General features: G+C 40.7%; 1 protein-coding gene across 1 annotated transcript in view; it reads right to left on the reverse strand.

Annotated features, from left to right (window-relative positions):
• Nucleotides 1–22,019, reverse strand: part of LOC310748707 (myocardial zonula adherens protein-like) — a 61,461-nt gene that overhangs the window by 36,749 nt on the left and 2,693 nt on the right. Inside the window, exons 2-9 of the mRNA XM_083584548.1 lie at nucleotides 17,992–18,081; nucleotides 11,355–11,513; nucleotides 10,930–11,022; nucleotides 9,448–9,561; nucleotides 6,865–7,017; nucleotides 5,919–6,044; nucleotides 4,299–4,427; nucleotides 462–547 (exon numbers count right to left, since the gene is read on the reverse strand). Of these exons, the coding sequence (XP_083440674.1) occupies nucleotides 462–547; nucleotides 4,299–4,427; nucleotides 5,919–6,044; nucleotides 6,865–7,017; nucleotides 9,448–9,561; nucleotides 10,930–11,022; nucleotides 11,355–11,513; nucleotides 17,992–18,081 (950 nt within the window). The remainder of the gene's footprint in view (nucleotides 1–461; nucleotides 548–4,298; nucleotides 4,428–5,918; nucleotides 6,045–6,864; nucleotides 7,018–9,447; nucleotides 9,562–10,929; nucleotides 11,023–11,354; nucleotides 11,514–17,991; nucleotides 18,082–22,019) is intronic.

A 22,019-nucleotide genomic window follows, 5' to 3' on the forward strand; every position in this document is an offset into this window, starting at 1 on the left:
ACAATGAAGACTGAAGGAACTTTTTTTTTACAACTGAGAATCCATGCATGCATATCACCAGTAACAGCAGGTGGGGTGGAGCCACAAAGACACCCCACCATCAACATCACTACAGCTTACCTGGATGGCACTGGGGGATGGCAGTAAGGTCAGTGATACACAGCAAGAGCACTGGATTTTCTTTACAACATAACCTCAATTTTGCAGTCACCCTCCTCCCCACCAGCCCTGTCCAGGTACGCTGCAGTGATGACCCCACCAGGCCAGTCACCACTGCAAATTACTATGGAAGAATTGTGCAGGGCTCCTTCTCTATAAGGAATGCAGATAGTAGCAGTATATATGGCATACTGAGAATTTTTTTAAAAAAATCTAACATTATATCATTCAAAGTTAATTATCAACTACAGTTAGGGATATTTTATGAGCACCAAGAATCCTAGAAAGAATCAAGACCTCACCTTTGTCTGCCTGACTGACTGTGAAGGTTTGCTCCGTTAAGTTGTATTTCATATTCTATGAGTTGCTTTTGCAGTTGATGGCGTTCCTATGTGGGAAAAAACATTTTTATATATTTCTGTCTTTTAACATATAATAAATCAACTACAGTATACAAAACACTTTTCATTGGAATGCACACACTGCTCATAGAGATCCAAACACGTAGACTAAAAAAAACACAAGGTCCATTCACTCCTGAGCCCAGTTCTTAGTGCTTGTGCTTTACCTTTAAAGCTGTAAATGGTTGGCACAGGGCAGGTGGAGCTTTCAGCAGCACAGTAGAGACAACACAGATAAGGCTTCAGTTGGTGCTAAGGGCTGGTAGAGACAACAGCTAGTAGAACTACCATAGCAAGACCCTGGGAGCTCTCCAAGATCCTGCAAGTGCTCTGGGCGCCCTAGACTCCTGTCATGGCCTTTTGACAGGACACCATCAAGCTTCCCCCAACAGCCCCAAATTCTCACAGAACAGGACACCTTTATGAATGGCTACTTTTCATCCAGCCCTTCCAAACTGATGAAAACCACCAGAAAAGGTTGTTCTAGTTTCAACACTGTTACTTCTACCTCCTACTTGGGTTGCCCAGTCATTCATGCCTTCTTTCCCTCTGCACTACCTGGATACAGGTAGTTGCTTGGCCTCAAAATTCATATTGAAGAATGAGACCTGGTCTACATATGCATCAGAATGAGGTGATAAGAGTGGATTGTACCATTCCAGACTACAAGTGGGGGATATAATTTTTGAATAATCCCTTACATAAACGCCTCCTGGCACTGCCACCTTATCCTCACCTCAGGGCCAAATTAGAAATGGAACCAAAATAGAGTCCAGGAGGAAAAGGTATCTGTACATTTAGAGAGCCTTTGAGATCTTTGAATGAACTGATGTATTTCGGTCTGACCAGAGTGCAAATATATACAACAACAGAGAGCATACAGATAATAATAGATTAAAATTAAGTTTTATGAGCTGATACACGATAAATAATTCAGATACAAAACAGCTACAATATTTAAGTTAAAACCTTAACCACTAATTTAAAACATATTAGGACACTGGCCGTTAGATTCATTCAAAGCTAATCCCCTTAATTTTATAGCAGCAGCACAAAATTTAGCCACTTTTAAGGTAATCTCTGGTTCCTTGTCCTCTATAAAGTATTTTAAGCAGCAATCATCAGTTCTGCTTGTGGTTTGCTGCATGATTGGATTGATAAACATAGAATGTACAGTATAGCCTTGTAATAATGACAATGTAGTAGGGCATGAGTAGCAGTTTTGACTTCCTTCAAACCATATAGGCATATTTGCTCTGAATATGGTTTGCCTTCAAATCTGCCCTGCAGTAATGCAGATGGAAGGACATTGAATCTGGCAAGGGTAAAAGTCTTTTTCATTCTCTCTTTGAGTTGTTATTATGTCATAATTTTCAAAAACTGCACACTGCCAATGCACATTAATGGAACAGGTATACAGGCATACGCTACCAGCATAAGGTGGGTGTTTCCCCCTCTCAGCTATGTGAACACTAATCTTCTCTTCTACGGAAGAAAATTCCTATGCTCATATTAATTGCCACTGTGGTGTTCCAATATTAATTAAATCCTTTGCTTGATGAGTTCCACACACATACCCCACATCTAATTGGAATTGTAAACTAGTCTTCCAACAGCAAAGAAGTCGTGTTTCAGAATGTGATCCTCAGCAACAACTTCAGGCTATAACCCCCCAGTTTTGAGTGGATTGTACAATACATCAATGAAAATGGATGAATTGCACTGACCACGAGGACCTTCTTCATCTTCCTCCACCATCAGAGATGCAGCAGCTGACCACAAAGGAAAGGGACTTTTCCATTGTGGACTCTGGACTGCAATTATCTCCTTAGAGAGGCGTGCCCTCCCCCATCACTGCCTGCTTTTAGACAGGCAGTGAAAAGTGTACTTTCTAGAGAGTTTTTTTTTAGAATTGTTGCCTCCTTGAAAGATATTAGCTTGTGGCAATTTGTTCATTTTGATATTGGCCTGGTTTGCACATAATGCTAACTCAAACCAAGCCCCAGTGCACTATATATAAGGGTCTGGTGACTTCTGTTTCAGTGTATCTGATGAAGTGTGCATGCACACAAAAGCTCATACCAAGAACAAACTTACTTGGTCTCTAAGGTGCTACTGGACAATTTTTTTATATATTTCGACTGCGTCAGACCAACATGGCTACGTACCTGAATCTAGAACCATGGTTTAGAATGAACAAGCAAATGTGTGGGCTCCTGGAAAGGAAATTGCAGCTGCTTTGCTCCTTCCCAGTTATGTTGTGGTGATATGGCATGGCTTGAATGAGCATGTCCTCCAAAACTGAGCTCATGATTGAGACAGCTCTAGCCAACCAGGAGTTGTAACCAAGGCTTGCCCTATGGTTTACTAATCATGGTTTGTCTGGAAAGCTAAACCACAAGCTTGGGTTCAAGCAATACATTACGGCAGACCACAACTTAGTGCACCACCAAAACAACTGAGGAGCAACAAAGTGGTTGCAATCCTGTCTCTGCGTGGCCACACCTTTTGTCATTCATGCTAAGGCATAGTTTGGCTTAGCAGCATGCATGAACGCTTTATCTTATCTATTATAAGTATGTACAAAAGGTGTGTGTCTAAATCAATAAATTAAACTAAACTTTCAAAAATATGGTCACGTATGGGAATGTGCAAGTCTTGTAAAGTAAATAGTTTTGGCATTTGGAGGATCACTAAAATAAAATGTTTAGATGTGTGAGAAGATAGGTCTACTTCATAGATTTTCTAGCTTACATTAAATCCAAAATAAAATCTTGTTAAATCACATTGAGATATAGCCATCGTCTCAAAACTAGCATGACATTCACCCGGGGCAAAGTCCATGAAAAGAAAAGGGCAGGGCAGGAGACACAAGGAAGCAAGAGGAAATCTGCCACAACTTGTTCAACAGCAGTACTATGAATGTCACAAGAGGTATGTGGGCAGCAGGCTTGCTGCAGTCACTTGTAAAAACATATTTGATGCTTGGCTGTGATTTTCAACAAACAAACTTAATATTGAGCCAGTTGCCCTGTGACTGCAGAACTAAAAGGAAGGGCACCCTAACCCCTGTGATGGGCAACCTATGGCTCTGCAGAGGTTCTTGGACTCCAGCTTCTTTAATCTCTCACCATTAGCCATGCAGGCTCGCTGCAGCTGATGGGAGCTCAGAGTCCAACAGCATCTGGAGGGCTACAGAACTTTCCTCCCCCTACTCTACCCTCTGCCATTGACTTGGAGGACTATGGGCCACGGGAAAGCTATGCCTCCCCCTTGCTCTCTCAAGAAAATTGCCACAGAAAGAGGAAGTCTGGTCTAGACTCAGACAAAGGGCAGGGAATGAGTAGATGTAGGAAGCCTGCTTCTTCCGCTCTCTGCCACAAAGGAACTGTGTCACTTGCCCTATGACAGCCATTGGAAGAAGAAAGTTGACACTATGGCCAAAGGAGCAAAGGGCGGTGGGGGTGGTATTAATGTGCTGCAAGTTGCTTTGGATAACATTTAATCAAATAGTGGTATATACAACTATATTTATTTATTTTTTTAAAAAATTATCTGTGCACACAGAAATAGAGGGTAAGTGTAAAAACAACTGCCCTAATTGCTATTTTATATATGAAATACTCTCTGTACCACAACAACTGAGGAAACTTAAACAATCTTTGTATTTTTGTAAAATGGATGAAGCAAGCACACAGACAATTTACTGTATTGAGGAATTTTAGTGTACACACTTACATCTTCCATGCGCAAAATAAACTGATCCAGCTCGCCAATTCTTTGGTCTTTTTCTTGTAAACTCATCTCGGTAAGTCTCATCTTCTTATTTGCATCTTCAATGGCTGTAAGCAGTCTATTTGTTTCAGACTGTGAAGAAAAGGTTAAAATAGGCAGGATCAGCAATACACTGTATAAGCGGGGTAATGTCCTAAAGCAATGTTCTATCAGGAACATATCTCTGCTTCCAATTCTCTTGTCAGCCTCATCCCCACTCTGAAAATCTTCTCTCCCAGACCCCGGAGAAAGCCTGGAGCACAGGAAGCTGCTCTATCCTGACTCAGACCATTGGTTCACATAGTTCAGCATTGCCTATTCTGGTAGTAGCTCTCCAGGGTTTCCAGCAAGAGTCTTGCCCAGCCCTACCTGAAGATGCCATTGATTGAACCTGGGAGCCTTCTGCATGCAAAGCAGGAGCACCTTCACTGGTCTACAACTCTTCGTCTGAAGGGCAGTAAGCATCAGGTACCAGAGTTCATTTTGCAGTCACATAGTCCCCCATGATCCCCAGAAAATCCAACTATGTGAAAAGCTATAGCTACAACAAACACACCCACTTCTGACCCTAGAACTACAGGCATTGAAAGCTTAATGACAGTAAGCACTTTGGAAATAACATTATTAACTTACTTTTTCTTAGCAAAGTCAAATAAATTATCTTAATTTTATATTATTATAACCCAGTCTTGTACTTATTTATATGGAAGTAGAGATGAAGGAGAAATTAAAATCAGTTCACACATTTAAAGCCAAATCTATCAAATTTGCATGTTCCCAGACAATATGAAAACCAAAATGCAGACATCCTTCAAAATTTGCACATCCAAATTTTGTGATATAGTTCTCCAAATAACCAACATTTACAATAAGGCAGTAGAAAGTGTGCATAAAAATGAATATAGTAGTGAAATATTCATTATATTAGGAGAAATTGCTTGCAAAAATATGTACATTAGTCAAAACTACATACAAAAATATCTTTATTAGGAGAAATTCACACTAAAATCTGAAACAATTTCATGTGGGCTTTTTAATAGCAAACTGCTGCAAAAATGTTGAGAATTGATTTTAAGATTGGAAAAATGAGAAACTGAGAGAACCAATATTAACAAATCCTTCCATCCCTATTTGGACACAAGTTCTGCTGAGTTAAATGGAATTAAATTCCAAGTAAATGTGCACAAGACTACAGGCACTTCAACTTTTTTCCTCTGAAATATTTAGGGTTTTTTTTTCTTTCTTTTTATTGATTTTACAACATATCCTCACACCACAGTGTACACTGGAAGATGACTTGGCTTCCTGCTACTACACTAGTTGGTAAACTAGTCTGTACATATCACGTACATGCTCAGTTGAAATCAAAACAAAACAAAAACTATAAAACAAAGCATGTGTCCATCACTCAGCCTTGCAGCAACCCATCAAAACCATTTCCTCTTTACAAGTGGATGGACTAGGCACAGCTACTCAGCAAGAGGCCTGCTGAAACTCACAACCTGGGGTTTCCATGTTCTGTTTAGTGTAAGACTCTCCCACCACCACAATAATACACAACACAGGAAAAAGCTTCCCACGTACTATTAGAGTTTCTTTCTCAAGTTTATGTTTTTGTTCTTCTTCTCGTAGCTTCTCTTCATATTGACTGTATAGTTTTCTGGTCATCTCTCTCATTACTTCTGCATTTGCTTCCTGTGAACATTCTACCTATTAAAAAAATGAGGACATTTCTCACAGCCAAATGAAACAGGTAAGACAGAAAGCGAAAGGAATATATTGACAGAAGAAAATCAGATGCCATAAAGCAGAAGCTCAAGAAGTTGTCCTAAGACATATTATGCCTGAAGCTGAAAAGCCAAACCCCCTCCACCCCCCAGCCTTTCAACTGAGGTTGGTTGGCCATCCATCATGGATGCTTTACTTGAAATCCTGCACTGCAGGAGATTGGACTAGATGACCCTCAGGGTCCCTTCCAAATCTATGATTCTATGATCCAACCTGGGACACAATCCTGAAACCACCAGAGAGTTGCCTGGCACAGGCCTCTTTCAAATTAAAGGGACCTATGCAGGAACACAGCTCCTGGTCACTTCAATGGGACTGGCAGCATATATATATTACATTTTACCTTATATTACATTTTACCTTACTTTTTGGCAGAAAAAAGCCTCCCAGACCAGCTTACAAATACCAAGACTATATATACTAGGCTTTCACTCTCCACTTTCTCAGCCTACACAGCTGTTCCCCATCATAATAGAAAACAGAGTTGCAACTAAAATTCATGAACACTACCAACAAAAACAAGGGGCAGGAGAATAGGCAAGTTTTGAGGTAAACACATCTTGAATTCTGTGTCAATAAATGAGTAATGATATAACATTCCACAGATACTGCCTTTCCAACCAGTCACTGTTTTGAAAAGATTATCACGTTCCTCATGCTGTGAGGCACTGCAATTTCCTTTTCCAGGCGTCATCAGCAGTAGGATCCTCCACCACCCATGCATTGTATTGCCTCAGCTTACCTTGAGTTTGAGCAGCTCGTTTTCAACTCTGGCAGTTTCCAGCTGTTTCTGCTTTTCCTTCAGTTTTTCCATAGACTGTTCATGTGTTTGTTTCAGATTTTTTATTTGGTCTCGTATAACTGTATTCTCCAAAGTAACATCAACTAAAGTTTTCTGTGAACATATTTTTAAAAATACAAAATTAATTCAGTTGCTTGAAAAACTGGGGAAACTTGAAAAAAAAGCTTCCTGTTTTTTTCTCCCAGCATTCCCTCCCCACCCCCCGTTACTCCTTTGAGAGGGATGCAAGGACCAGACATATTGAACAAACTTTAAGATCAGAATTACCAAGTTTGTGCTGTACAAGAGACCCACAAATACAACAGATTATTTGTAGGACCCAGTTCTATGTAAGATTTCTGAGGGCATGGGTGGAGAACCTTCAGCCTCTCCATTTGGCCGGCAAAACCATTTTGGCCAAGCCATACCCCTCTGACCTAGGTTTGATGTCATATATGACGTCAGGTTTGAAGCAAGTGAAGCCCTGGCTCAGCCTAAAGGTGTTTGCAAGCACCACACACCAGCAGGGCTGGGCGATATCTGGTTTTCAACCTCATAAGATATCACCAGCTAAACATCATGATGTAGTGATATATCATGATGTCTAGAAAGAAGGAAGAATGAGGAGATAAGGCAGGGAAGGGAAAAGCAAGCAGCCAGCGTTAATTCCTGGATGTGAACTTCAAAGCGGTTTGAACTAACTCAGTAGGCAGCCCTTCGTAGGCAGCCACACAGGTGATCAGTGACACTGTTCACACGTTCTGCCACTTCATGGCAAGGTTAGGCAGGCAGAGTGTAACTGTCAGGGTGCTGCAAGGCGCCATACATGCCAAGTAGCCACAGGGCACTGCTGGCCTCCTGGGGCACCAGCCTCCCTGAAACCGAGGCCATTCGCGGCACAGCCTCTCCCCAAAGCCGGTCCGGGGCTGCTACCAGCTCTGGCTCATATTGATGGCCCCTCCAGAGCGTTGGCTCATGCTGTGCAAGGCGCCAGAAGTGGCTCCATTCTGCCTTAGTGCTAAGGTGCGGTTCCCAGCTGCAGCAATCACAGCCACCAGCACATGCCAAGCACACAGCATCAGAGGCAAGGAAGAGAAGCCACGGCTGCTTTCCATGTGCTCTTACCACTGCAGGCAAGCAGGGGGTGAGTGAGTGAGCACACGAAAGAGGTGGGCACAGGTACAGCTGCCGCCCCCAGACCCACTCAAGTATCTTGGGAGGGACCTTCAGCAAAACACTGGTGACGCCCAGGAGTGAAAGGCACGGTGCTGGCATTCACAATTTATTGCTAGGTCAGAAATTCCAAAACTGTTACCGCAATAAAGACTTCAAACTGGTTTTGTGTGATGTATTGATAAATCGCCTAGCCCTACCCAGCAGTTTGGAACACTCCTTACAAAGCACTCCTCAAGACTTGCAGAGTGCTTTGATAGGGGCTTTGCATGCTGTGCATTTGCCCACATGGTTTGGTTTCAAGCCCTCTCAGCAAAAAGGGTTCTCTGATGTCATTTTGATATCAGGAGATTGAAAGGTATGTGGTCCCTATCCACTTGTCAAACTTTGCCCACAGAAAGTGGGGGAATCCAATAAACTTTCTCCACCCCTGCCCTAGGATTACTAGTGAATAGGGAATAGTGATGGAGAGGAGAACCTTCTGGTGCAAATCCATCCAAAAATAAACCAAGAAGCATTGTAGATTACTGTGAAATAGCAGACCACCAAGCATGAAATACTGGCTTTAAGACCAAAAAACAATACATTACAACATAATACATTACAACACAGTACTTTAATACAGTGGGCTCACCACTTACACGAGGGTTAGGCTCCCGGGGCAACATGCAAAGGCAATATTGTACAAAGTCAGGAACCCCTTAAACTGCCTCCCTGGGAGGCAGAGGACTGCTTACTGGGCTCTGGAAAAGCTTCCAGAGCGCTCTGGGACACTCCCAAAGTCCTCAAACAGCCCAGGCTCAAGGAAGGAGGTGCAAGGGAGGTTTCCAAAGCCTTCGCGCCTCCTTACCAAAGCCTGATAAATGAGGTGGAAAGCTGCTCACCAGGCTTTAGGAAGGAGGCACATGGGCTTTGAGAGCTTCCCAGGACCCTCCTGCAAGCTTCTCAGATCCCTGTAAGCAAGGAAAAGCCATTGGGTGTGCAAGTGGGTGGAGAAATAAATAAATGGATAGCAGCGAACATCGAGTTTCCCCTGCTCTTCATTTATTTATTTATCCCCCACCCTCACACCCACACATAAGGTTGCAGTAGCATAAGTAAAGCAAACTTAAGTTGTGGGCCCACTGCATTTAATATTAATTTATCTTGCAGAAAATGACGTAAGCACTTAACTCTAAAATGTACCTAAGTTATGTGTTTTAATTCACAATGCTTTTCTACCACTGGATATTTAAACGAACAGAGTCCTATCTCTAAATGTTTAACTAATTGTCATTTTGGCCTACCGATGCTTTATACAACTGACGCAAGAGCAGTGATGTTTGCCAACATAATCATGTATCTATGGTGACCATACTATCAGCAATTTACCTGCAACTCAATTGAGGCTGAGGTCAACGAGTTATTCATTTCACTGAAGCTATTCAGAGCTGCAGAGTGCACTTCTATGTGATTGTCCAATGATTCTTGTTGAGCACTTGATACCTGAAGAAATATAAGCAAGATTTCCCCCTTAACTTAAGATAGCAGGAACTGCAAGCTTACCAGTTGTTTTGTATTAAGGTTGCCTGTTTATACAATGTGTTTTACAGGCATCTATGGAAATACATGTGCTCCATCATTACTTGTCACAGTTCACACTTTTGCAAGGGCAAGTAAAGTTGTGTTCTATGCTTGGCAATGAAATATGTCCTGGCTGCCATTAAGAGTCCACTAAAGCTATCCCAATGCACCTTCCTCAAAAGAAGTGCCAAAGGCATGAATCATCTTTGACTTTGTGGTTCCTGCAGAGTAGTACCCCATGTTGTATGGCAAAAGACACTTGAAACTTGAAAGCTTCAGAAATGATGTGTAATAATTCATTAGTGTGTGGCTGTCCTAGAGGTCACATTCAAACAATATTTGCACTTAATACTGCTCTCTGTATTGCGGCCCTAATATCTATTTTTATAATATTCCTGTAAAAATGCCCCACAATTTACAGATGTTAAAATATTGATCACAAGGTGCATTAAGCACCTGACCCAGAATATCTTCAGGGCAAAATACAAAATGGCACTATACTGACATTGCAGCCAGATATATACTAGCATAGATGTATAGAGAGAGACTAGATAAGGAATCCAGGTGGCCTGTGCTTAATGCTTTGAAGGGAAAAAACGACAAATCCAAGACAAGAGTGAATGTAGAGATCTGCTTCACTGAAACAGAAGGGAGGATATTGCATACAGCAGCAAAATCTGAGATAGGGATACAGCACACTGACCAGCATGCGTAATTTTGATCACAAAAACACACTACCAGAAAACCCCACAGTAATACAAACAATGCCAAGTAAGATGAAAGATCTAGACTTGCCAACATCCAATGAGAGCCATGTCTAGATGAAATGTGCATGGACTGAGGGCACTCCTCCATAAATATGTGAATTATTCCACAAAAAGCTTACTAACCAGTGGCAGCTAGGCCAGCAGGGTGTACTTTGGAGACATATGCAGGACAGAGAACCAGAGAAACACAGACAGATTTTAAAGGGTGGATTAACCAGGGAGGACAAAGAAAATGGAAGCGTGAAAGCACCCTATAGCCTGTATTTCCACGCTAAGCTAAAAAGAGTGAAGGAACAGTAGCTACATTAGACAGAGACACACTGGTTGTGGAAGTAGTCCTTGCTTCTGACTTATTCATGTTTTACAAATGTAACCATCTTTGAGCATCAGACCAATGCTGTATCCAATGTTGATGGGAATAAAATATTCTTATTCATTCTACCTAAACAGTATCAACGTACTGAGAATTCAGTAATTATTAAGCTTATCACTTTTGCCATCTTTAAAGTACATGAGTACTTACTGCCAGTTCATTTGTAAGCTCTTGGATTTTGCGTTTCATTTCATCATATTCGCCATACATTTTCTTTCTTACTTTTTCCAATGTTAATCTCACCTAAGAAAATAAAATATATAAATCAAAATATTGAATCTTGCTTCCAGTTCTGTGTAGATTATCATTTCCACAGCCCAAACATATTGATCTATTTATAATGATAGCCAGTGCTTTTTTTCTGGGGGGAAGCAGGGGAGATGCATACCCCTAAACATTTTGTGAATCTAAGTTTGGTCTCATTGAGGGGCAGTATTTCAATATGAGTAGGAAAATGAGAGTACCCCTAAACATTTTTTTAGAAAAAAGCACTAGTGATAACCAACTAAATCCAATATAACAAATCCTATTTTTATTTTTAATGAACAGCATCCTGTACAGAAAATTCAACTCACATCTCTTATATATTTCATTTCTTCTTTCAGCTGTTGAGTTGACCATCCATAAACCACCATTTCTTTGTTATGATTATCATCAGATCTACGCACCACACCATACACCACACCGTGCGATAAGTTCCCTGCAGACAATCCATTGGGAACCTGGTAGAGTTGCTATATAAAAATAAACAAACTTGTGTTACAGTCACTCTGAATTTCAAAATATTTTAACAAATCTGGAGCAGCTAACAATTCCCAAATACTGGATGCTTTCCTTCACCATTGTGAACTCAATTAAGAATAGTTATGTGTATATTTTCAAGTAAGTGCTTTTAGAATTCTATTTTTAGCGATCCAAAAATCCCATGGAAAATAGAGATGGCAACTACAAAGGTCAATTAAGCTTGGTACTGATCATCTATCTAAATAACCAGTAACTTCTTGCAGCCCTTGCACTAAATGGTTCACATCCACAGAGGCATTTTAAAACCAATTTAAGTATATAGCCTAAAGTGTCAAATAATTACATAAAGTCACGTTGTAATACATGTGTATGACCAGACTGCCTCAGAATTCTGACTCATCAATAAAAATACACTGTTTTGTTTTGAAAGGAGGGGGAGCAAGCATATGCAATTTGAAATGGGTGTGTCGCCACACTGAAAAACAGATTTTCATTTCCTGGGTTAAATATTTCCTTTGTTGCTTTGGTATCAACCACTCCCCTACCCTCATTATTAATATTGAAACATTCAAGAATTATTTCTGTGAAATACCAAAGAGCAAAGTAGTTTGAACTGGGAACAACTGTTTTAGAAGTATGTACTTTTCCAAGGACTTGAAGACTGCACACAGAACAACAAGTTCTGGCAGAATTCTAAGTATCGCTTTCTCCCCACATGCACAAAATGGGGGGGGGAATGTTCTATATTAGTACAGTGGTACGTTGGTTTAAAGGGACACGGATGGCGCTGTGGGTTAAACCACAGAGCCTAGCACTTGCCGATCAGAAGGTGGGCAGTTCGAATCCCCGCGACGGGGTGAGCTCCTGCCAACCTAGCAGTTTGAAAGCACGTCAAAGTGCAAGTAGATAAATAGGTACCACTCCGGCGGGAAGGTAAACAGCGTTTCCGTGCGCCGCTCTGGTTCGCCAGAAGCGGCTTAGTCATGCTGGCCACATGACCCGGAAGCTGTACGCTGGCTCCCTCGGCCAATAAAGCGAGATGAGCGCCGCAACCCCAGAGTCAGCCACGACTGGACCTAATGGTCAGGGGTCCCTTTACCTTAATCCGTTCTTAAACCAAAGCATTCTTAAACCAAGGCGTGCTTTCCCATAGCAGTGGGGGACTCAATTTACAAATGGAACACACTCAACAGGAAGCAAAACATGTTCTTATTCCAAGGCAAAGTTCACAAACCAAAATACCTACTTCCGGGTTTCCAGCATTCTTAATCCAAGTTGTTCATAAACTAAGCTGTTCTTAAACCAAGGTACCACTGTACTGTCATGAAGAGTGTTCACCTTTTACAGTCATACCTCGGAAGTCGAACAGAATCCGTTCCAGAAGTTCATTCGACTTCCAAAACGTTTGGAAACCAAAGCGCGGCTTCTGATTGGCTGCAGGAAGCTCCTTCCACTCTGCAGTTTTAATCTGAAATCTTAGGTGCAGTACTGCACTCAGAGCTCAGAAACTGCTCACGCTAATGAAATTCCCTGTTGCAAAATGCAACTAGAACAATGGGAGTTTTGAACGCTGACAGGGAGTAACAAACAGGGGGAAATCTGTCAGGAAATAACTTCCAAGGATGTGTGTGCTAAATCAAACACAGGCATATTTCTTGCACAGCACACCTTAGAAATCATACTTTTCCATGTCGAAACCCTAGGTTTTGCAAAAGTCCAGTAGACTGCCATTTATCCTGCTTAAAGCTGCAATCCTTATACGCAATAACCTTGGAGTAAGTCATTGAACTCAAAGGTAGTACCCCTTTGAGGGGTGCCCATTGCTTGCACAATGACATTTGGTTATGCAAAGGAAACTTCAGTTTCCCCCCCTCTCCCCATGGCCCCTATATCTGTTCTGGGGGTTATTCCAACCCTCCGGAGGGGATCTGGAGAGGTGGGTGGAACATGAAGAGGAGAGGAAGGGGAAGTGCCATTGTGCAAGAAAATCAATGTGCTACCAGATCTATCTACTTGGATTCTGCCCAATGGGACTTACTATTGAGTAGACATGTATAAGATTGTACTACAGGTCCCTTCTCTTTCCAAAGAAGTTGGTGAAAACTGAGGATATTCAGCCCAGCACAATGGCTACCTCACTACAATCCTGACTTCAGATCATTTCTAAGTTGAATAGCACTGGCCTTAGCACAAAGATCCCATGGGAACTCTGCTGTTTACTTCCCTCCATTGTGAAATGTGCCTGTTTATTCCTATTCTGCCCTTCCTGTTCTTCCAACATCTGCCATTTCTTCTCTTCTCTCCCCTCCCCACATTTTGTTTACCATCTAGACTGATTAAGACTTCTGGAAAACTTGAAACTTGTAAACTTTTCTGTAACGTTTTGATTGATTTAATAAAGGTATTGCCCAAATGTGGATTTGTGAGTTTTTCCTATGGACCAACGTTGATCCCTTCCTCTTTTGTATATTTTAAACTAGTTACTGATCCCTCGGAAGACTTTCACTGCTGCTCTGACTGCTGAATGTTTGACAGTCACCTGGTTCACACGTAATGCTAACCCATGGTTTGTTAAGCCAAAATGTGGTTAGTTTTAACATTAACAAAATGTGGTTTGTTTCCGAACCCAACAGCATTCCTTAACCATGGCTTGTTTGTCCACCTCATCCCAGACACTCACCAACTTACAAAAGCATGAGACATCAGTAGCTGGAAAACCAGGCAGATGGCCTTCTTGGTAGTGGCACCCTCCCTTCAGATGTCAAGCAGATAAAGAATTAAACAACTTTTAGAAGACATCTGAAGGTAGCCCTGCTTCAGGAGGTTTTTAACACTTGGTGTTTTATGTTGTTAGATATGCTCTAAGCCACCCAGAATGGCTGGGGAAACCCAAGCCAGATGGATGGGTTGTTGTTGTTGTTGTTGTTGTTGTTGTTGTTGTTGTTGTTGAAACAAACCAATTTGCCTATGAAATGACTTTTAGGTTATTGAATAAACCATGGCTAAAAGAAACCATGGTTTATATGCAAATACAGCCAGTAGTCCATAAGGGCCATTGTGAAAGCTTTCCAACCATGCCCATTAGCTCACATCTACATTTTAAAAATCATGCTGGCCCTGAGCCAAAGAAGCAGGAAAGGAAGATCCACATCCAAAGTTAACATTTTTCTTTATCACTCTTATAGACACAATGCCACATCACAGAGTTTTCAGATACCTACAAATATAAAGGCAGCTGAGCTGCAGCTTGGAAAAATAAGCAAAAGCCTTGTTCTATGCTTACAATCACTGACATACAAAAAACTAATCAATGGAAGAGGGTTAGCTTTCAAGCCACAAGCTTTGAAAAATACTGTTCAAAATGAGGCATATAAGCTTTAGAACATTTGTGAACATGTACTTGGGAATAACTGAAACAGGTTTTAGAGGAAGCTTCCAAGCCTTGCCTTATTAAAAAACTAAATTCTTCAAGAGCAGATATTAAGCAGAGCAAAGGTATATCTTTTTATGCGCTAGTAACTGCCAATGCACTTTCCTTAGCAATGTCACACTAAGCATACATAAAACAATGGTATCTTTCTCTGCCCTTTTTGCTACGTCTCTACTGCTTTTCTCCCAGAAACAGAAATTAGTGTCCTGTCCCGTCCCCAACCCATGAAATGGAACAAAACCGTCCCCCTTTCCTTCCTTAGCACTCTGCTACTCAAAGCATTCTTATTCATTTTATATTTAGACCACCCTTTATTAAAAATCACAAATTTTCTTCCAGCTTAGTAGCATCCCCAGAAATGAGTTATTAATTAACAAGATTTTCAATTCATTTTTTTTAAGAACCATGCTCTACAAAGTGCCTCACAACACATATGAAATATAAAGACACATTCAAATATTGGGGAGAAGTCCAGTGAGAATATTCCTAGATTGAACTGAGCACAAAAAGGTAAGACAAGGGCAGGGGCAAGTTTCACCCAGGTTAAAGATCCAGCTTGGCGCATGTGCACGAACAAACACACACACCACACACACTTGCATACACACAGATACAGGCTCGGGGCCTCAACGACGCCGTTATGGAGGCTTCACCTGGGGCAAAAAATATGGCTAGCCTCCCCTCCTCCAGCTATGGCTCTGCCTCCCACACATTCCATTTCATGTTAAAAGCAAACGACACATAAACCCTTCATATGTTCACAGGCCAGACTAGTGGATAACAATGTTGCTGCCTCATCACATTTAGCTTGGCCTATGTGGCTTTTTAGTAACTTCTTGCCCATGGCAAATAATATTTGCCCATGGCAAATAAAAAATTGGTGACAAGCATAGAGAAAGAAAGCTGGTTCTTTTTTGTCCTGGCTGTTGTTGTGACACATTTACATGGACAGACAAGCTAGTCATTGTTTTATCTGAGCTAGTAGTTTCTGCGAACTTATTTGCAAGGCTGTCTTCCATCACAGACAACTCTGGCATCTCACAAAACACATTTAGTCATGAAGACAATGAGGCATGTAATGGTTAAATAAAATGTGCTGATCAGCTTACAACAGTTGTTTGGCAGGGTCATCCAGTTAGTGCCACTGAACCACCAGCCTGACACTGTGCCTCAAAAGAATGAAGCCCAGCCCCATTTCAAAACCTACCTTGGCATTTATAGAGCACAGCTATTTCCATATGGCCTCGTGAAATTGTGGGTGTGATGATAATAGAGCTATTACTAACCTCTTTGTGAGCCTCACTTTGCAACGAAGGCCATGGGGGCAGGGAGAGAAGTGTGTCACCTGTGCCTTGCACATTCAGCACCATACCCATTTCTGCATATAAAAGTTCTTATACACAAGTTCCCACACTGGATCTGTGAGTGTAGGATTAACTCTTTCCTTCATGCACCCCAGTTTCAATTACACCCCTCCAGCTACTATTTTTTTCATTGCAGGAAAATGCATACAGGTGCATATGGACACCTGCATGTTTCTTCCCATGTGGCAAAGGACAGATGGAGAGGATTTAAACCAGGAAAGCACCACAACCAAAAACCTCCCCCAGATCCAATCGGAGCTCCCACAGGAAATCCTAATTACCAAGATCCTAATTACATATTTTTTGAGTTGCAATTAGTTGTGCCCAAAAAGTCAGAAGATGCTGACTGAAAATTTATGCTACAGTACTAACACTGGTCAGGGCCCTAACTGAAAACTCTGAGGATTTACAGCTGTCAACTGGCGAACAGCATCACCAGCAGAAGGTGTAGCACAGCACTTATCTGACAACACAGCACTGCAGCCACATCTGAAGAGGAATTGTGGAATTCACAGCTTTTAATTAATGTTTAGAGACAACACAGATACGGGAGGGAATTTTAAAATTGCTGACTGAGCTGGGGGCACAGATTGGCTTTTCTGAGAAGTTAAGTAGATGGCTTTTATCAGAATATTGTTTATTATGATGATTTTATATTTTGCTGTAGAATGTTTTGGGATTGTTATATTTAATTTTGGATCATTGTATTTATGTATTACTATTTATAAGTGTAAATAATAATACTTCATGCTCATGTAACATACAGTGGTACCTCTGGTTACGTACTTAATTCATTCTGGAGGTCTGTTCTTAACCTGAAACTGTTCTTAACCTGAAGCACCACTTTAGGTAATGGGGCCTCCCGCTGCCGCTGTGCCGCCGGAGCACGATTTCTGTTCTCATCCTGAAGCAAAGTTCTTAACCCGAGGTACTATTTCTGGGTTAGCGGAGTCTGTAACCTGAAGCGTATGTAACCTGAAGCGTATGTAACCCGAGGTACCACTGTATTAACATTCTGTAATATTTACAACAGTCCTATACTATAGAATTATTATCCCCACATTACTAATCAGGGACTGGTGCGGAGAGAACAATAGCTCCCTAAGGTCACTAGTAGATTCATGATTTAACCACATTTGAACTAGCGGTGACTCAAATCCCACTATTAAGACAGCCATAACACTTCTGAATCCTAGGTCTTAAAACCAACTACCCTCGCTCCCTTGCTCTTTCATATGCCTAGAATTGCTCCCATTACACAGGTGTAAGTAAGAGAGATACCTCTTACTTACTTCACATTCCTCCTTAAAACCCATTATTTCCGTTGGCATAACCACCTAGTTCCCATGTCCTGCTGCAGCTCTGCTTGCTTTTCCTTCAGAATAAAGTTGGCCAGCTTATGCATGCTTTTTAAAAAGAGTGAACAATGTAATATGGATATGCACTTTGGTCTTAGTTTTGCCCAAAAAGGAACAGGGGGGGCATGCCTTCCAATAAAACAATTGGTAATTTTGTAAACCACCAAAATGTACTCCATTTGCAAAATTTGTGATGTGTAGTGCAGATTTCTAGAACTTTTTTTCAGTTCATGCCAACAGACTCATCTGATTTTTTTTTAGATGGATTAATATTTACAGGGGTGAAGCAAACATCAGCAAAATTTTGTTAACTTACCTTTTTTGTCCTTTCAGTCTTATTTTTAATTTCCTGAGAAAGCGAGTTTTCTTCAGGGGGCAGGGTCAAGCGTAGCCGACACACGTTTGCCTAGAAGAAAGACAAAGCTCTTCTTTCAGTATATTAAAAACATTACTGTCTTTGTGAAAAGAATGAAAAGTAACTTTCTAAGGGATAGCTTGTTTACTTCAGGGAACAAGAAAAACGGACGTTTTTATAACAGAAATTATTAAATACTGTTGAAAGACAAGGGAGGGTCAAAAGCAGGGCTATCTGCAAGCAACAGTTTTCTCCATAAGTCAAACTCATTCCATGGCAAATAGAATTATTACTATAACAATATTCTCATGGACAACAGGTATTTGCAAATTTATTTTAAAAACTGAATAAATTTTATTAGATTTTATAAAGAGCGATACAAAGATAATTATCAAATACCTTTTTCTCCAAACTAAAAAGTTAATCTAAGTAAAATAAAAACATAGATCCAGAGGAAAAGAAGAGGAAAAGATGGAAAGAAAAGGAAAAAAGAAGAGAGAAAGAGAGATAGAAGGATTAAAACAGAGAAAGAGAAAAATAAAGTTAAGAAACTAAAGAACTCCCCACTCTTCTTCTGTCAGCTATATATAAACATTATTCAACTCATCCACTCCAATATAACACCCAGCACAACTACTTTCTATAAACTTCAGCCTTTAAACCCAAATGTCATTATTTCTTTTTCACGCAAAAAGTCTATGAGAGGGTACCAGTCTTTAGTAAATGTTAACTGACTTTTTCTGATTAAACATATCAATTTCGCCATCTCAGCTAAGTCTAATAATTTTAATAACCATTCCTCCATTGTTGGTAATGATGAGTCTTTCATCTTTTATAAATAGAGACTGAACTAGGTGGGGGGAAAGTTAATTACAGTATACCAGAGAAAATACATTAAGAATCACACAGCAGTGCTGGAAGGAAGAGCCTTACTCCTCTGGAAAACTTTGTTTCTCACTGCTTTCATTTTGGTGAGCGAACATTTTGAAATGGTTTTCAGTATATTTTTTCAAGACACAATAAAATAAACTGAGAACACGTATTGTGATACTGTAACACATGGGTACGCAAACTAAGGCCCGGGAGCCAGATCCGGCCCAATTGCCTTCTAAATCCAGCCCGCGGATTGTTTTTACATGAGTAGAATGTGTCCTTTTATTTAAAATGTATCTCTGGGTTGTTTGTGGGGCCTGCCTGGTGTTTTTACATGAGTAGAATGTGTTGCTTTTATTTAAAATGCATTTCTGGGTTATTTGTGGGGCATAGGAATTCATTCATATATTTTTTTCAAAATATAGTCTGTTCCCCCCCCCAAGGTCTGAGGGACAGTGGACTGGCCGCCTGCTGAAAAAGTTTGTTGTAATATTTACAGGTGGCATAAAATAACACGTTAAGATAGGGGTGAAGGAATGTTTTCATACTGACAGCTAAATTCCCTTCTAGACAGCCTCCCAGGGGCAACATGCCAGTGGTGGGTGAGACCAGAAGCAAAAGCGGGAAGAGCAATGAATGGAAATTTTACCACTGTACTGTAAGGTAGTTTCCACATACATTCACAAAGCTCAGTCTGTCCTCCATCCAAATAAGCAAGAGGCATTTTGAGAGTTCAAGGACATATTCCAGGCAAAGACATTAAAGGGCAGTGCAAAGTAGGGCCATTGAGTGGTGTGGACTGGAGAGAGGGGCTGTGACTAAAGAGATAATGTAGAGGAGAAAGAATTGCAAGAGCCGGATTGGAAGGCCTGAAGGGCCACATTTGGCTCCTAGGTCTGAGTTTTCTTGTCCCAATATGAAGGCTTATTGGGATCAAATTTTGCTTGACATTACGTTACTGCATGAGACGTGTTAACATTCCACTATTTTTATTAAAATTGAACCTATGAGTGTTGCTTTGCTACATGAATAGAGATAGCAAGTGTTCCAAAACATAATAATGGCTTTGTAATAGCAAGTGTTATCAGCTGATCTCAGTTTTCTGTCCCCTACAGCATACAAAGAATGTGCATCCTGGAATGATAACAGCCTACACTATCAAATTAGTGGAAAAGCTATTTAGAGGAGGATGACTGTTTTAACAGCCCTTTCATTAGATCTACCAGTGTTTTAACACAGCATTAAAGAGTCAAGATCTTAATCTGGTTTATGAAACATTTCAGAAATAATTTACATAGTTTTAGTTAATGTTTCAAAGTGATAATTGCCAGTATCCAAGATAGCAGCAACATCATCCTTGTTACCTCATTCCTTTCGGGCCTTTTCATTCATTAAGCAGCAGCAAACCTGGGTTTATTTCTGGAAGCACACTTAACAAGAGCTACAACCAAGCCTAGATTCCTGAGTGTGCAAACACATGATACACTTTTATGCCAACACAAGTTTTATCCCTCTAGTTCCTGCTTGTTTCCACTTCAAACTTCTTAGGTACACACTTAAAAAAACCCATAATGTATGAATAACAACATTGTTGGTGAAGGACCCAAGCTCTTAGTAGCTAAATCTAATGCCTCTATGCTGACCATTCTCTGTTAATGTCAATCTTACAACCAACTTCTCTTCAGACTCAGGAAAATACTGTACGTATTTTGGACCACACTAAAAATAATAAACTGATGCTTCAACAAAACAAATGTGTTGTACCCGGCACACATCATAAGCACACATTCTCAAGCATACAGGTACAAATTAAATCCAATCAGGTTTAAAAATGTGCTGTGAACCCAACACTTCTGCATTTCTAGTCACATTAAGTCAGGGGCGGGGGGCGGGGGGGGAATAGGATTGCAGCTGTGGTCAGGTTACCTTGATATGAATCCAGAAGTATGGATGCATAATGGAGGAATGAGTAACTCTGGAGAAAATTTACAGTAGTCGAAGTACTTTTAACTAACAATTTATTTTACATTTGCTTTACTGAACAGGTGCATTTTGGGTAACTTCTCTCAGAAGGCTAAAGCCCTCCAAATTCTTTGACCAAGACAGTAAAAGAGACACGCAGATTAAGGCATGTGTGGTGGAATTTATCACTGCAAGATGGGTCACTGGTTTAGGCTATGTTCACATTTGGCCTTAAAATGCAGCAAAGTTGTTCCCCCTTGCTGCATTTCAAGTTGTATTTTTACTTGCAGAACACACCATTACCTGTTTTGTTACTTACACACACACCAAACTCCTATTCAGTAAAGCCATAATCTGTGCATGTGCTGTCATCTGCGCATGTGCAATGGATATCTGAAATGTACACACCTCATCTTAACAGGAGTTTACATTTTCAAATCAGATGGAAGTTAGTTTGAGGGGAAATGTATCAAACAGCAATATTTCTCAACAAACTATATGAAGCCTATGCATTGTGACTAATGTCATACATACTCAGATTCAAACATTAGCATTGGGAGCGCACTGGAGCCAGAGAAAGCAGTCATGTGTTCACAGCCTTAGACAACTTGAAAATGGGCTTAAACAATTACATAAAGGAAAGCTCAATCAATGGCTACTAGTGACACTGGGTTCATGCCTTTCAGGGTGGAACTAAAAATGTAACTACAGTACACAGATCCTTTTCATTATTACTTTTTAAATCAATTATTCCACCAAAGGGCCTAAGATGGAGAGCACATGTTATCTTCACACCAGTCCTCTGAGATAGGTAAAAGTGAGAAAGCACACAACTGGCCCAAGGGCACCCAGTGAGCTTCATCATTAAACAGGGATTCCAGCATAGGTCTCCCCTACCAAAGTCCAGCACATAATCCACTACAACACAGATTAATAAAATATTTGCATGGCACCAGGATGGCCCAACCACATCAGCTGCTCAAAGCAACACTTTGGAATAGCACAGAATCAGACTCTTGAATCCAAACATCTTCAGTGATGCTGCAATAGATCCTGGATTGCAGCCACTTAGCAGGTTTCTCAAGCCAACTCACATGCATTCATGTATACTTCCTTAGATATATGCTGACCTTTGAGGTTAATCCTCTTCAATG

This window comes from Podarcis filfolensis, assembly GCF_964270895.1.
Source record: "Podarcis filfolensis genome assembly, chromosome: 14".
NCBI classification, from domain to species: Eukaryota; Metazoa; Chordata; class Lepidosauria; order Squamata; family Lacertidae; genus Podarcis; species Podarcis filfolensis.